We start from the raw sequence: 15,360 nt of genomic DNA, 5'->3' as shown, positions 1-15,360 counted from the left end.
ACAACTGGAGGTTGCAGCCACGTCCATAACTTGGATTTTGTAATTGATCACTTCACCAAAGTGAGAAGGTACCAGGAAAGATGTTCACTGGGTAGGGCAAGTCCTTGCAAAGTTCATCAGTGGGAGTGTATGCTATGAAGTTAGGAAAAGACAAAGACGACTGCTGATTGCCGCGATAGCACGAGCCAAGAGTACGAATGGCGCAAGCGCCCACATCGCCACTGAAGTGCTGATCGGTGATCACGACCGTTTCACCTCAAGTTAACTAAATAATTGATGACCTCGAACTCTGTGGCTTTGCATTATGGATAGTAATTAAATCAAGGATTTTTTTACACTAACATAGGATGGCATTGCTCACGAAACCAGGAAAATACTCACTGATCACTGGTGTCATCGAATCGGACGGTTAGTAGCCTAGCGAGTATGAGCAAAATTGAGTCAAACTGAATTTTAAGAAGTCCACTCGCATTCTACTGTGGGCCAATATATTGCAATCAATATATAAAAATGCAATGAATCAAACAATAATAATGGTGGATGAATCGTTTCGATCCGAGTCTAAGCCCATGTATACACTTGCTTCGTACGTCTTCCTTCTGACAATGGTAATGGGCGTCATGCCTGCAGCTCGCAGGTTCTCTATTGTTGGGTCCTCCACACGTCCGACGATCTCTCGCAGTTCGTACTTTTCTGAAATGAGCCAAGCAAGGTCAAGGATACCGAATGATTGTATAGCAATATCTTTGTTATTTTTTCCACGGGTCAATGAGATTGATAGGGCTAACAGCACTAAAGATGCTGCAAGTCCTATTGATATCTTGGATTTTATTCAGTAGGTCATGGCATGAATTGTAGCTGAATTAATGAACGCACTGGTAAGATGTTCAACTGTCCAGTAAGAAATGACTGTCAGCGTATGCCACTTAAAAAGCCTCGACTCACATTCAAACGAGCTGCCAATTGAGCAGCGATCACGCTCCCGCGCTCCACGCTGAAGAGAGTCTTGTTCGGAGGCCCATTCTCATAGAGATACAGTTGGAAGCTTCGCATGTTCGGCAAAAGACTGGACTCTGTGCGAGATCAATACATTAAGACAATTGATTGCTACTCGAACCTAGACTCGACGTACCTGCCCAGTATAATGAGGCTGTCAGGTTTGCTAATACGACATATAACATTCTCATAGTTAGACTGGGATCTGTATGAGCGACAGTTGTTCCCATACCCAACCCATTCTCAATCTGGTCTAGAGTTAGTGTGGTCTGCAAAGGCTCCCCAGGAGTCATATTGAATGTCTGGATGAGATACCTGAAATTTTGTCGTTAGGCACACTAGTAGAGGACACATTAAAAACACCAAACTGCTCAACAACATCAGGTGACTTGAGCTCACTGGCGAAGATATTCGTAAATATTTCCTGTACATAGAATATGCCGATACCCTGCCATTCCGGCGCAGTATCGAACATAGCTGCCCACTTGGATAACGAAACGTGGGTGTTAGTCAAAACCAAATCATCGCTGGACAAGTGCGCGCTATACCAAATCCACATGTTGATCTGCGAGGCTAAACATCATTGAATTATTAAACAACCCTGTTACACAATCTCCGTATGTCTTGGTCGGTTCCCACGAATTCCATATTGAAGACAATTTAGTGCCACTGGGTTCCAGGCTGACAAGCTCATTAGTCTGCACATCAACGAGCGCTGTCTGTTGGGACCATGACAGGGTGCATCCTATAAGGCTGACTTCATAAAATGGAGTTCTGTCGGAATACACTAAAATGCACGCAATGGTAGCCGATGTTTGTTCCAAGGTCAGTAAACTCACGAGGATATTCCGAAGGAAATTTGACTGAGCTTTTGAAAGCTCCATTACTGTCTGAGACGTTGGTCGAGACAACAAATAGAATGTCACGCCCTTGCGGACAATTCTACAATAAAAATCAGAGAGCTATGATGATGAAGAAGCTCAAAAAGTGCAAACCATTGAAGCGGCGCTTCCCCTCAATTCCCAGTTCGACGGCAGTTGCATGATGGTATTAATCACTAGAGGCGCTAGGTCAAGCCATGTAAGACTAAAAAATATAAAGAATGCTTAATACACATCTGCGGGAATTCAAATGATATGTTGTACGAGTCATACACGGCTTCCACAGTCCATAAATTCGCTATGACGCCGAGTGTTGTTGTTGCGTTCACAAGTGAATTTTCAACGGCCCGAATAGTTGCATTGGGTAGAAATCCACATGTCACATTAGCCGACATTGCATTTGTTTGAACTTCTCCGATCGCATCGTTCTTCGACAAAACATCATAAAGCGTGTTGTTTAACAGTCCTGGTGTCATCTGGCTATGCGCACTGGCGATATATGGCAGAAGCTCATAAACAAATGGCCAAGCATACATGCTGATGTAGTCAAGTAATGCCCTAATATACAAATGTTAGCTAGATTCAAAGTAGGTCAAGCTTTAAGACGTACGAGTCAGATACGTTTCCCAAAAATGTGGGCATACCCCCAGTTGTGGGCACTATTAGACCGCTAGCATTGAAAAGCTGCATCGAGAACAAGGACGGTGTAATTGTATGCAGAATAGTGGAGCAGGAAAGATATATCATGACTCCCAGTGTTGCTAGTCCTGTGGAGACTGATCGAAGCTGTCTCCAAAGAGTGAGGGATGCCGACCCTAATCCATTCCACGCGCTGCATTCTTCATGAGATGCAGTAAGCGGCTGATAAGTGCAGAGAATTCGCCTAACGGCCAGTCTCTGAGTTAAAAGCAATAATAACGCAGTATAAAGCTGATGGACACATATTTATCTGCATTAGTATCTTCATTCCCAGAGACTCAAAACTCACCAGCATGCATATCTGTATGCTCACAGTAGCATAATCAGATATCTTGTTGCTATCCGACAATGGGACCACAGCCGCATGTTCCGCATGTAGACCCCAAACGACAAGCAAGCCAATGTGGAACAAGCATAACAGGACATGAAGGACAATACATTTGAATCGTGGGGAACCATAGCCCTTCGATTCGAGAGAGCTCAAGCGCATAGCTACGATGGGAAGGAGCTAGATGGGGTGAACACGAAAGCACTCCAGAAGTACTGCATAAATAGTCTCAGCCTAATGCTGCACATGCTGGATCCTTCGATTCAAAGTGCAGTAAGCTGTGAAGCAGTGAGCGCATGATCTGTCGCTACGTAGGCCATCTGTCATGATTATTCCATGAACTATCGTGTTGTTGATTGGATCTTCCCGGCTTCCATCATCTCATAGTGTTCTTACTTGCGATCTACAAATGCAGCACTCCAACATCGAAGACATTAAGTGAATAGTCAAAGTGCACTCACTCAACCAAATCGAAAACGTTCGGGGTAGTTTAAACACAGCTCTGTATCGACTAGCGCTTCGCCCGTACTAAAAATAAGCACTACAATCAACCATGGGCAGAGGGCGATGGAGCTTACTACAGTATCCATCAGCACATCAAGCGAACAAAGCGCATGACATCAATCTAACAAGCGAACAAAGCGCATTAGATAAATTTGTAACCACAGACAGAATTACATGTACCCGTAAAAGTTGTCGTGTTGCAGACACGCAAAAGAGCAGACGGCAGAAAGTACTGGTTGGCGACAGAAATCCATTGCTGAGATCAATAGGGATGTTTTCAATGTATGCTGTAGATAAGCGGGCGGCAACAGATAGCAATATGATAACATGTATACTTACAGTATAGCGCGCCCACTTGCACTATCCACATGGAGAAGGTTCTGCAAACCAGACAACGATCAAAGAGAATAGCTTTACGACGACTTTGCTACACAGTAAGTTCGACAGCAAGATACGCCCGTCAGACGAATATGCTTGATCCTATGGCACATACGTCAGTGTCAAAAATATGAACGCTAACGAGATGGAACTGTTCGCGCCTCCAAATCTCAAACCTAATGTGTCCATCGTAGTGACCCACCGTGCTTGCATCAGTGACGACAACAGTAGAGCCTTCAAGTACTCACCGCTCGCATCCACGCTCTCAGTGCACCTGATAGTTTGGGATAGATTCGGACGCAGACGCGTACCACTGTCGGACAACCCGGACGCATTCCTCCCCCTCGTCCGGCTCTTGGCAGATTCCCCGCGTCGTCCTCTTCTCTGGTAACCTGTCCACTGCGCCTCCCAAGACGTTCTACTGCCGGCTTTTGGCTCCACCGCGTCATCTACAGTGATCGTCGAAGCCTCCTCGCAGAAACAACAACAGCACCCAGCCATTCTTACCATACATCTTAAAGCCTGGCTGGTCTGCCATATATTCCCACTTCGATATCGCTCGTGTCGTCGACAACCTCGCTCTCCCCGAGTGCATCGTCCGCAACGGTGATACTGTCGCACTCGCAACGGTCACTCGCTATTGCGATTTTGGATGCACAAGACCTGCCTCCGCTCTCGCCGCCTTGGTATCGTCTGTGCGCCCTGCTGGCACCCATGCTGGCGGTAGAGGACACTGCACTCGCCATTCTCTGTCACGGCTTCCAGCATGCCTCCCTGGATGTCTGGGTATATACACACCCATTCACCGGTTGCCATTGACCCATGACGTCTTCGAGCCGCTCCGAGTCCCGCTCGGTCAACCCGGGGACGTTCTCCAAGCACACCTACATGCGCGCCACCGTGCATGTGCTCTTCATCTAGCTTGTCTGCCTGCCCTGATCTCTTACGGGCTATCCGCAACCTCAAAGATGTCACGAGCGGCTCATTTGCATTCCAGATCATCATCAAACACATCAAAGTCCTGCCATGGACTGGAACACCATCGCTGGCTCTGGCAGCACCCAGGCGCGACTTCAGTTACGCTCCTAGCAGCCTCATATTGCCCGCCAGCTCGACAACGCCAACCCAGCCGCCCTCCTCACTGGCCCTCGAGACCTGATCTCTATCTGCTGCCTCCAGAAGGCCATCACCCCCAATCGCCTCCTCGATATGTACAACTGTGCCTTCTATCGCACCCCATCTCGCCTCTGCAGTTTGGTGCCGCTGTCCTCATTGACCACGTTGATAACAATGCTCTTATGTCGTCAAGTTTTTCGAGCTTCATTCGCCCAACCTATCTGTAGCCTTTATAATATCGTATGTTGCGCAACAATGCGCGTGAGTACGTGCTTAGAACTCCCCCGCATCTGGGGGATCTTGGGCACGCTACGCTTTCTTACCCCCATCGTGCCTGTCGATCAATCGACCATGGTAATGCAGAACAACTCCTCCGATGGCCTTGCTATGCCGCCATCTCAGCTGCGATCACCGCCCCATGGTCTACTAATTGCACGCCGCCCGCCTTGTTGGTGGGATCTGCACAGGGTGCCGCCTAGCCGGGTGCGTGATCTGGCAGGGCAGCTCCAGCATCCCCATAGCCAGGTCAGAAAACAACAGACGTGGACGCACCAAGACTTCCCCGCATCCGGGGGAGCTTGGGGCTCGCTGCCCAACAGCGGCCGTGAAGCGCACCGCCTGGCACACAGTGGCCCCCGCCCTCCACCATCCACTCGATGCACATTGCACTGCCTCCTAATACGCTTTCCCATCACGGCAAGCACTGATGCGCACGACGACGATGATCCCCGCATCGACTGTCGCGCACGGAGTGACGCCGCATCATACCCAACATCATGCACATGTGCGTAGCATTATATGCGGTGGGAGAGTCTTATGCCCTGCGCACAGGTTGTTGTCATCCAGGCAAATCGTCGTGCCGCGCCACCAAACCGTATGCCTTCTTCACACGGAGCTGACCCGTTGCTTATTCTCTCAATTGCACTGCGATTCCGGGCGCACCCTGTGCCGGGCGCGCGGGCTTCACCAGAACTTGCACGCGATGTATTTCTATATACCCTCGTCCCTTCAGTGCCCTTTAATCACCCCTGCACATCCCCACTGACGGTACTAGACCCCAGCCCTACTGAGTGCTGTCCGGCTGTCCCTCTGTGCGGCCTCCCTCCAAATGGTACATCTCCCTGAGCTCATTATCATGTTCCAGGTGCACCTCTGCCTTGAGTTTCCTCGTTAGCTCATATATAAGAGTCGCTACGACCAAGCACACGACTCTCTTCTCCGCTTGCCATATCGAAGCCGCCTATGACCTCTATCGTATATCCGGTCTTCTCTGTGTTGATAGCGCCCATCTTGATAAATTCACAGACATCTACGTCCTCCTCGAGCCGAGACTGAGATATACAGCGGCCGTAACCGCTTCAAGGAGCCTTTCATCGTCTCCCGCAACCGCCGGGCGATGCTCGCGTCGTTTATTGCCATGTTCATGCAGCAATTCTGCAGCGTAAACGTGATCGCGTACTACTCGTCCAATATCTTTGATGCGGGCTTCAGCAACTACCAGGCGCCGCTCGCCTCCTGGGGCTTCGGTATGCTGAACCGGCTATTCGCCTTCCCCGCGGTGTGGACGATCGACACCTTTGGTCGCCACAGTCTGTTACTAACGACGTTCCCGCTCATGGAAATTTTCCTGCTCATGACTGGCTTCTCGTTCTATATTCCCAAGGGTAAGACACAGGTTGCGGTCGTTGCGGTCGGCATCTACCTATACACCATGGCGTATTCCCCCGGCGAGGGCTCCGTGCCATTCGCGTATTCTGCGGAGGCATACCCGCTGTACGTGCGCGACGTCGGCATGTCATTCTCGACCACCATGCTCTGGTTATTGTAAGTTCTCGTCCGTTCTGTGCGCTGAATTTTGACTGACAGACCCACAGCAACCTCGTCGCGTTCACCTTCCCGCGCCTCCGCGCCTGTTCGGTGCATTCAAAGGGTGCTTTCGGGGGTACGCCGCGTGGAACATATGTATTTCGTGGCGATCCTGCTGTTCGTGCCCGTGACGAAGGCGCTGTCACTCGAGAAGCTCGACCAGGTGTTCTCTGTGCCGACGCGCTAGCACGCACCAGCTCAAGGCGCTACCGCACAACATCAGGAAGTGCATTTTGTGTGTGGATGTCGGGGACCTGCCTCCACTGTACGAGCCTGAGCGCGCCCTGGCATCGCCGACGCACTTGCCGACTGCGAGGCACGCTTAGTAGGGTGCAATTACTTGTATCACAGACTCGCACGATTTGTCGATGTTTGAGATCCGGAAACCTCTGGAAGAACTTCACGTTGTGTCTGCAGATGCTCGCTGACCGGAGGACTCGGGTCGCCTATCCTAGCTTGTGTGACCTTGGGGTCATCCACTTGTATTTGCGTGTATACAATAACGACTGTAGTTGAATGGACTGGACTTCAACCAAATCGGCAGAATTTTAACCGGTGGCTGTGTGTAGCGGAACCGACTCGCCATATCCCAGGGCCCGGAGGCGCACACTGCAAATCTCGGCCATTGACCGGGCGCTCGGTGCGATAAGGTTTCTCGAGGAGCCGAGCTGGTCCCGGCTTTGTGATTTCACTCTCTTCTGCGTCAACTCATTAGTCTCGCTGTCTTGCTCAGCGCGATACGAGACGCTAATGCTACTGCGCCCTCTCAGACTACAACGTATTCGTTCAACCATCTGCACGTGTATGTTTGCTTTTCGCGAATTTGGAATCACAATATTCCACGTCGGTACATAACGCAACAAGAGCGTGCTACATCTGTGAACTCTCAAGGCTCTTTCAGCATCATTATCATGTTTGCTGAGCCGAATCGCGAGCCAATCGTTGGATGCAGGAAGAGAGATCGCGGCGGAACACGGTATGTAAGAGTCTAGGATCCAAAATTCTCCCAGTCGAGGGCATTGAAATGGAGACGAATCGTGAATGAAGGATGTTCTTTTCTTTCATCTGTTGTATGTGACTTGTGTTGTGACATGTTCATTCCTACTTATATCTGAGCGTCCCGGGTCTCAGAATCTAGAAATCACAGTCTCGTGCCAATGGCTCACAATACAGTAAGATCATAGTATGGAAAGTGGCTATCGTCTTCGCCGGCTACACAAATAACTTATATTTGAAAGAATGTTCAAGATGAACTCTAATGACAGCGACCTTCCAACGCTATTATCACATTAGTTCGTATGCAGATCAGTCAAATTTGGTCAGGCATTTTTCCTTTCGACCTAAATCGGCTTTTTGAGGTACTTGGAAGGCCTCACCGGGAACACGTGTGCTATCCAGAAGGTCGGCGAAGTCGATTTGGTGCCGTCTCATGACAGCGTGCACTGACAGAGACACATAGTAATATCTCATGTCTCTTGTAACCAGTAGTCCCAGCGGCATGTGGATAGACATGCGCACGCCAGAATAAGGTTAGTCGGATATGCTCCAGAGCCAACGTGGATGACATAGACCGTGGAAAGATAGGGCTGGTATTTTTCTTGCCGTAAGCACTGCAGCCGCTAGACGGTAACCATCCTTTTCGTATCTGCGAATGGTTTACTGTGAGGATACCATCCGGTGACCCTTATTGACATCCAAAATCCAGAGATACCACCTCAGGCAATTACTGTGTCAGAAACTGCTGTACCTTCGTATGGTGAATCATCTCTCTTGGATCGCAAGGCTCGCATGTCTTCTCAACGATGCGGTATCTTCCCGTCTTAGAGTTATCATAATTATTGTAATTAACTGACGTATATTGCTGCCGTTCCGACCGGCCTTGAATGTTTGAACAGGTAGTTTGCTCGTAAGAGTTGTGTATTCTGCGCCGTTTGCCACTAAAGATAGCATCATATATGCCACATCCCTTCTCAGTCGCGTCTTTCGCCCCATAGTCGCCATTGGTAAAAAGTTTGAGCCAATCGAAATCCACTGCAGGTATGTTTTTCCCCAGGAAAGTGGTCGTGTAAGTCTTCATGCCTTCAATTTATTCAGAATCTACTTCGCTGTCACCATCTCCAACATAAAATTTAGGGGCTTCTTGCCCTTGACAGGGTGGGCATTCTCCTCGATTCACGTCCAACACGAGAGCTTGCTCTGGCATCATTCTATACACCTATGTCACAACGACGGGCAATACGGGAAAAATGGAAAACCTACGTGTCGGTACACTCACTTCCGCAAGCGTGTGGAATAGGTTTGTGGAACTTACTCAATCTAAAATTCGGTTTACTGCAGTCCACCTAGGGAAAATGAGCGGGTGTCTCCGGACAGAAATTTGGACTTGCATGGTGCCTTCGTATAGGATATTGGTGAATGCAGCCGCTGTACTCCACGTATTCAACGAGATAGTAGCACATCTTACGTGAGGCGGCGAGTAGAATGAAGGTGAAGAGATTCGAATACTGTGCGACTGAGTTCTCGACATATAAAAGGCGTCCGAGAACACGTCAGCCGTGGGGTTGTGGCGAAAATCGGCAGAGCGCGGACGTACGAAAGCTACCTGACAAACATAGTCGACAGACCTTCGTATGTGGACCATCGTAGCGCTCTACGCCGTTTCGCATGGTGCACGTTATCTATAACAATGTGGATGCGGTACCATAAAAGCTCATCAGTCAAGGAAAAGAGCGGACCAAAGGACCGAACCTGAATTAAGGATGGCCGATGGTCATAAGCTGTGGATTCAAAATCGTACGTTGTCGAGAATGATGGCAGTTTTGGTTTGGAAAGCTGGTTGTGAAAATAAAATACATTTGTTAACTCACCGGCATGGGGTTGGCTGAGGTACAACGTCAATTTTGAATATGGTGAAGTCAGGATTGTGCTATTATTTCAGCTCCTAACGTGAAACCGAGCCCACTGACTGTTTCGCGTGTTTCCAGCCACCACGATCTGATGCAGTCGGGCTCTGAATATATTTACTTCCCTTGCTATCTATGTGAAGATCTCCTGAATGGAGACGTACAGGTAAGGCAAAGTTTCTGCAGCTTGTCGGTACACTGCTAGCATGGAAGGTCAGCAACGACACATGGATTGTCTCATAGGACGCTCTGCGCCTGGCACAAATTCGTTGCAGATCATGGGGTATTACTAGTCAGCTGGACACACGGTGTCCCCTATCTCAGGAACAGCCAGAACTTTGATACTTTGGACAGGGTTTTGAAGGGGTGCTGCTTCCGTCCGATCTGGTAGGATTAAAATTAGAAAACCGATAGCATGCTGGATTGCAACGAGACGGAAAGGGTTATGCAGCGTGTGCTGTACGTGAGTTAAACCGACTAGAACCTAGTAGATGGACGTCAACTATTCATAATTTCGGTGCAAAACGGCCTGGAGGGCATGTTAGAGGTTGAACTATAGTGTGTGAAGGATAGTCCAACTGAGAAAAAGAGAGTTGCAGAGTTTATGATCGCATAACACCATGATGAGAGATTGAGCGACTCACGCAGTGGCCACTTGTGTCCACGTGGCCGCGCTGCTGGAGAAATTGATACAAATTGTATAAACCAATCATCGCCGGCGACCACTTCAAGCCTGAGTCGGTCATGGACGGACAGAGCGACATCTCATTATCCGCAAGAGCAACTAGTCCGGAAATACTGTGTATCAGTCACACGGCATCATTCCTGGGGTTGAATTCGAGATTCTTTCAATGAAATGGCCACCTGTCGACATGCTCTATTAGGATCAACATATGAAATTTAACACTTCTGCTATGATTGTAGCTCGCAGTTGCCACTTGAACCACGCCATCCTGGCTCATCCTGAGCGAGTCGGATTATTGCAAATGTCAAATACGTTATCCTCACACTCGAGTGGGTAGCGGTATCTGTTGGCAATCATTCTATACTAGTTCCTCCGGCCACTATGCTGGAGTCAATCATGAAGCGCAGAAACACTATGACAGCGTCAAATGGCCCGTTATCAGCATTTGTCGCTTTTTGACAGCTCTCCTTTCCCTGTTCTCCTCCATCATGCATTTCACATCCCACTTGTACCACTTTTTATGTCGTCATGCGAGTTAGATGCACTGCTTTTGTGTAAGGGTAATGTACTGACAATGAACAGGTTACTGCGCCCAATGGAAACCAAGTTATCCGGCGTGTTCACGATCACGAACGCTCGCTATCGCAATAGAATAAAGATGCGCAACAACAACGACGCCGAACCATTGATATGCGTCGTTCCGAACTTATCAGAACTTTCTCAAACAGAGCTGGTGCGGTACTCGTCAGTTAGTTCATGATGTGTCCATACTGAACTACTATGTAGTGGAGACTCGTGCCTAGCACTGACAATCGCCATCAAATCAAAAACATGGAGTTCAATTACATCGCATCTATTCCACCTTCATCTAAGATTGAAACACATGTGCACGGGTCCGATAGGGAATACTGGTGGTTCACCGAGAAAGCGGAAGAGGAGAAATCTGGACCAGATGCTTACTTGTACGTTGCAAGTATTATCCCAGCCACTAGTAAACATTGACACCTCATGTCTCAATCAGCATCCGACGTGGAGAGCTTTGTTGGCATCTCGTCGATAAATCAGATGAGACTCCAGTGAGATATACGCCCCCATCGTATCTGCGCAGCGCAGTTGACAATCTTGAAACTAGATTGAGCTTCAATGCTGGTCTGTGGATCGTCGAAGCATTTGGCAGGCACGACCCTCCATGTGTTCCGCGCTCACATGGTTCACGCTTTCTGACAGATCATGCGGCACATTGATCCTGATGCGAGTGATGGAAACCATTCATTTGAGTCGACTGTAAGTCCTCCAACGTTTCCAGCATCATCACTCCAGCCATTGGTGGACTTCAACTGCGCGAATGACGCATATATAGAGGTACGATCACCTATATACTAATCATACGTTACTGCTGAGTCTCGTTTTGATAAAGGGTCAAGTACATGCGTCCATGAGGCCAGCCTTCGAGATCTTCAAGTGTGCATCCAAGGTAAGCCATTCATTTCCTTTCTACATTCGAATCAATATGCATAACGAAAAAGATGACTCTTGGTCACATTCATCGGCATCATGAGCTGTTTGATACAGTCAAATTCATAGTAAATATTTACAGTGAATTGGCAGCCGATAAAGAAGTTGTCTGTAGTCCCTCTGCCGACACGAAAGTGGTCATAGATATGCTGGCGCGACAATTGCTAGAATGTGTCGATTTCATCACATATTATTCCGAGTTAAAGACGTTTTGTGAGTTTATCTGATAATCAATTTCATCACTTAATTTGAATAATCAAATTTTGTTGCACAGGGACTAGAATGGGCAAGGACATTGAATGTGAAACTCACATGGCCACTCAGTGCTTCCAAGATGCTCTCCGCGGTCTGATACAGCAAATCCGGGCTCATTCCTTTATTACCATGCCGTCTCCTATTTACAGGACAGGTATATGAGATCTATTGCTCCCTTGAGCCATGTTTGACAGCTTTTATTTCATAGTCTTGGATATTGACCTGTACGGCCTAGAATATGCAACTGGGGTCGGGGTGAACATATTAAAGCAATGTCACCCAGGTAGTCGACGGGAAGTCCTCTCCATGATGCAAGACTGGGTTATGGCCACGCAGGAGGAAGCGAAGAAAGTCTTCTGGTTGTCCGGGATGGCTGGGACGGGCAAGTCAGCGATCGCACACACGATAGCCTGCTGGTCGGACGAACGCGGCAGTCTCGGATCTTGTTTCTGCTTTGCTTTCACGCGATACGGGGACCACCACAGCAAAATATTCCACACCATCGCAACAGATCTGGCTATTCATAACCCGCTCGTCCGCCGGACATTGGCGCGTACGCTTCATGAAGATGTTGAGCTGAGATAATACAAACTTCAGACAACAGTGGACGAAATTGATCATGGAACCGATCAAAGAAGCGTGCAAAACAACCTACGCACCCGTATTGGTCGTTCTTGACGCGCTTGATGAAAGTGGCGCAGAGGATACCCGTGAACTGTTACTTCAGTTATTATCCTCTGCCGCTGAGCTGCCGCCCAATATTCGTATACTCATCACATCCCGCCCACTTCCTGACATTCGCGATGGACTTCGCCGACAAAGCGTTCAACACTTCTCCTTGGATAGTGTTCCACCAGAACTAACCAGACATGATATGGAGCAGTGTATCGCCGCGAAGCTGGGAGATCTGCGCATCTTTCAGGCGGAAGACTACGTGGCGTTAGCGCGAAAGTCAAACGGTGTTTTCGAATGGGCTCGCCTCTCCTGTGAATACATTACCGGTAGAGCATTAATAGGGTCTAATCCCAGAATTCGCTACAATGCGGTGACCGCAGGAATATCTGGAACACAAAACCTGTTGGATGATATGTACAAGCTCATTTTGACGAAGGCTATGCAGGAAGACGAGCGTATGAATGTCCTTGCGTTTCGTGCCGTGATGGGACAAGACAAGTTCTGGCATTACTGGAACCAATCTCAACGACATCTTTGGCTGCTATGCAGCGGCGCATTTCATTAACGGATAGCGTGGATGTGGAGTTGGTCATAGACTCCCTGGGCGCGGTTCTCACCGGCATCACAGATAACAAAACTCCCATTCGACCATTACATGCATCATTCTACGATTTTCTGATAGACGAGGGCTGGAGTGGCGAATTTTTTCGCTTCTCAGAGGTCACATGCACTGGATTTAATCTGTCGCAATCTCGCACGACGGTAGGCGCATTGTGTCCAGTTCGGCTGACAAAACCATCCGAGTGTGGGATGTGGACACAAGGCAGCAGCTGGTCCACCTCTTCAAGGGCACATTCACTGGGTCAGATCCGTTGCAATCTCGCACGACGGGCAGATAATCGTGTCCGGTTCAGCTGACAAGACCATTCGAGTGTGGGACGCTAACACGGGTCGGCAGCTGGGCTTGCCTCTCAGAGGCCACACACAGTCCGTCAGATCTGCCGCAATCTCGCATGACGGGCAGCAAATCGTGTCCAGTTCGGGTGATAACACCGTCAGAATATGGGACGTAGGTTCGGGGCGGCAAGTGGGCTCGCCTCTTGAAGGCCACACGGCATGGGTTACGTCTGTTGCAATCTCGCCCGACGAGCAGCGAATCGTGTCCGGGTCAGATGACATGACGATTAGAGTCTGGGATCATAGCCTGTCTGTGCCTCCCGCTTTACCAATTCCAACTCCATTTAGGGAGGTTCTCCGCCGTCTTCCCTCATACCTGATGAGGAGGGCTGGGTTGTTGGTCCTAAGGGTCAGCTTCTGCTCTGGGTCCCAATCCAGCTCGTAGACCGGTCACGGATACCTGCACCGGGAAACATTTCAGTGTTCCTCAATAATATGCTGCAGCTGGATCTGAGTCAATTCACACATGGGGAGGCTTGGAACGAATGTTATGATCCAGATGGTGTATAATTGTACGCATTCGTTGCCCTTCGCCATGTATTTATGTATTTATGTAATCGCCACCGCATGTATTTTGTATGCTCTGTTATCTGAATTCGAAGTCAAGGCATTGGTCTGTGTTGCTGAATCTCTATTCCGTATTAGGCTGGGACAAGGAGATTGAGATACCACTGCTCTTTTGACGTCCAATATATCGCGTCAATTTCTTTCTGAGCCAAAAGCTGTCAACAAAGTTAATAGAGTATTGTTTTTGAAGCAAGCTCACTGTGCACGCGGCTCGACAGCGAAATGTGCGACATTGCCATAAGCCCCAGGAGGAGCGATTTTAGACCGTACCGTGCTGATGGTACGATGAGTTGATCATTCTTTCTTGGTCATGAATGGGGTAAACAAGTGTCTCATCGCGAGAGTTCTGCATTCGCGTCCAAACATGTAAGACAAAGTAACTCAACCCTTATTTACATATGGCTCCCTCCCTCACACGTTATACACATTTCAACAGGAACACAAAATTAAGAGGTTAACGTTAACTCAATTAGTCGATCGAGGAGAAACACAACCCCACCTTCGTCTTGCTTGAATTTGTAGCAGCCTCCGCCAGTCCCGAAAGTCCACTAGCCAGGTAGAGGCTCGGTTTTCAACAAGTAGAATCGAGAGCAATGTCCGATGGTGACGACGGCATAAAGTGGGATCCTGATTTCCTTTGCTTGCTCCCGGAAGCCACAGATACACCTTGTCTACGAAACTACTCAAGAGTGGGGGGACACAACTGACTGAAGAGCTTGTCAAGATAATTGTTCGAAGGAGCCAATCACCGGAGTTGAATTTGTGAAGCAAGCACCTGAGGGTTCATGAATGGCTACTACCAGCGCGTCTCCTCTGCCAGTTCCGTATTCAGCCTTGACGTCAGGAAGCTTTGTCAAAAACCCATTGAGTGCGTATACTTGGCACACCAGGCCGCCTCTGCCTGGTCGGCGTGTGCGGTGGGTGTCCGGTTCGTTGCCGACAGAGGCACGTCGTTCCGTATTTCGTCCAATATAATTTGTATGCAACGTTGAACACGGTTGTGCGCTGAAAGTAATGATCGCACAGCACCCTCTT

The 15,360-nt window shown here is 48.8% G+C and overlaps 3 protein-coding genes across 3 annotated transcripts; 2 read left to right on the top strand and 1 right to left on the bottom strand.

Annotated features, from left to right (window-relative positions):
- Nucleotides 1-520: 520 nt before the first annotated feature.
- FIBRA_04582 (uncharacterized protein) lies at nucleotides 521-2,567 on the bottom strand (the record flags this gene model as incomplete). The annotated part of the gene is made up of 10 exons (XM_012326375.1): nucleotides 521-820; nucleotides 877-891; nucleotides 946-1,073; nucleotides 1,133-1,162; nucleotides 1,229-1,311; nucleotides 1,365-1,569; nucleotides 1,836-1,938; nucleotides 1,992-2,082; nucleotides 2,151-2,435; nucleotides 2,488-2,567. The coding sequence occupies 10 exons, from the start codon at nucleotides 2,565-2,567 to the stop codon at nucleotides 521-523; spliced, it is 1,320 nt and encodes a 439-aa protein (XP_012181765.1).
- Nucleotides 2,568-6,319: 3,752 nt separating this feature from the next.
- Nucleotides 6,320-6,955, top strand: FIBRA_04581 (uncharacterized protein; the record flags this gene model as incomplete). Its single annotated transcript, XM_012326374.1, has 2 exons — nucleotides 6,320-6,726; nucleotides 6,769-6,955. 2 exons carry the CDS (start codon nucleotides 6,320-6,322, stop codon nucleotides 6,953-6,955), a joined length of 594 nt encoding a protein of 197 aa, XP_012181764.1.
- Nucleotides 6,956-10,951: 3,996 nt separating this feature from the next.
- On the top strand, nucleotides 10,952-14,268 carry FIBRA_04580 (uncharacterized protein; the record flags this gene model as incomplete). The annotated part of the gene is made up of 11 exons (XM_012326373.1): nucleotides 10,952-11,089; nucleotides 11,143-11,318; nucleotides 11,378-11,516; nucleotides 11,584-11,718; nucleotides 11,774-11,830; nucleotides 12,196-12,280; nucleotides 12,335-12,512; nucleotides 12,724-13,282; nucleotides 13,351-13,563; nucleotides 13,625-13,990; nucleotides 14,047-14,268. 11 exons carry the CDS (start codon nucleotides 10,952-10,954, stop codon nucleotides 14,266-14,268), a joined length of 2,268 nt encoding a protein of 755 aa, XP_012181763.1.
- Between the last annotated feature and the right edge of the window lie 1,092 nt (nucleotides 14,269-15,360).

This window comes from Fibroporia radiculosa (assembly GCF_000313525.1).
Source record: "Fibroporia radiculosa TFFH 294 genomic supercontigs, scaffold3198, whole genome shotgun sequence".
Lineage (NCBI taxonomy): Eukaryota > Fungi > Basidiomycota > Agaricomycetes > Polyporales > Fibroporiaceae > Fibroporia > Fibroporia radiculosa.
The sequence above is the reverse complement of the archived record's forward strand: the minus strand, read 5'-3'. Positions and strand labels throughout refer to the sequence as shown.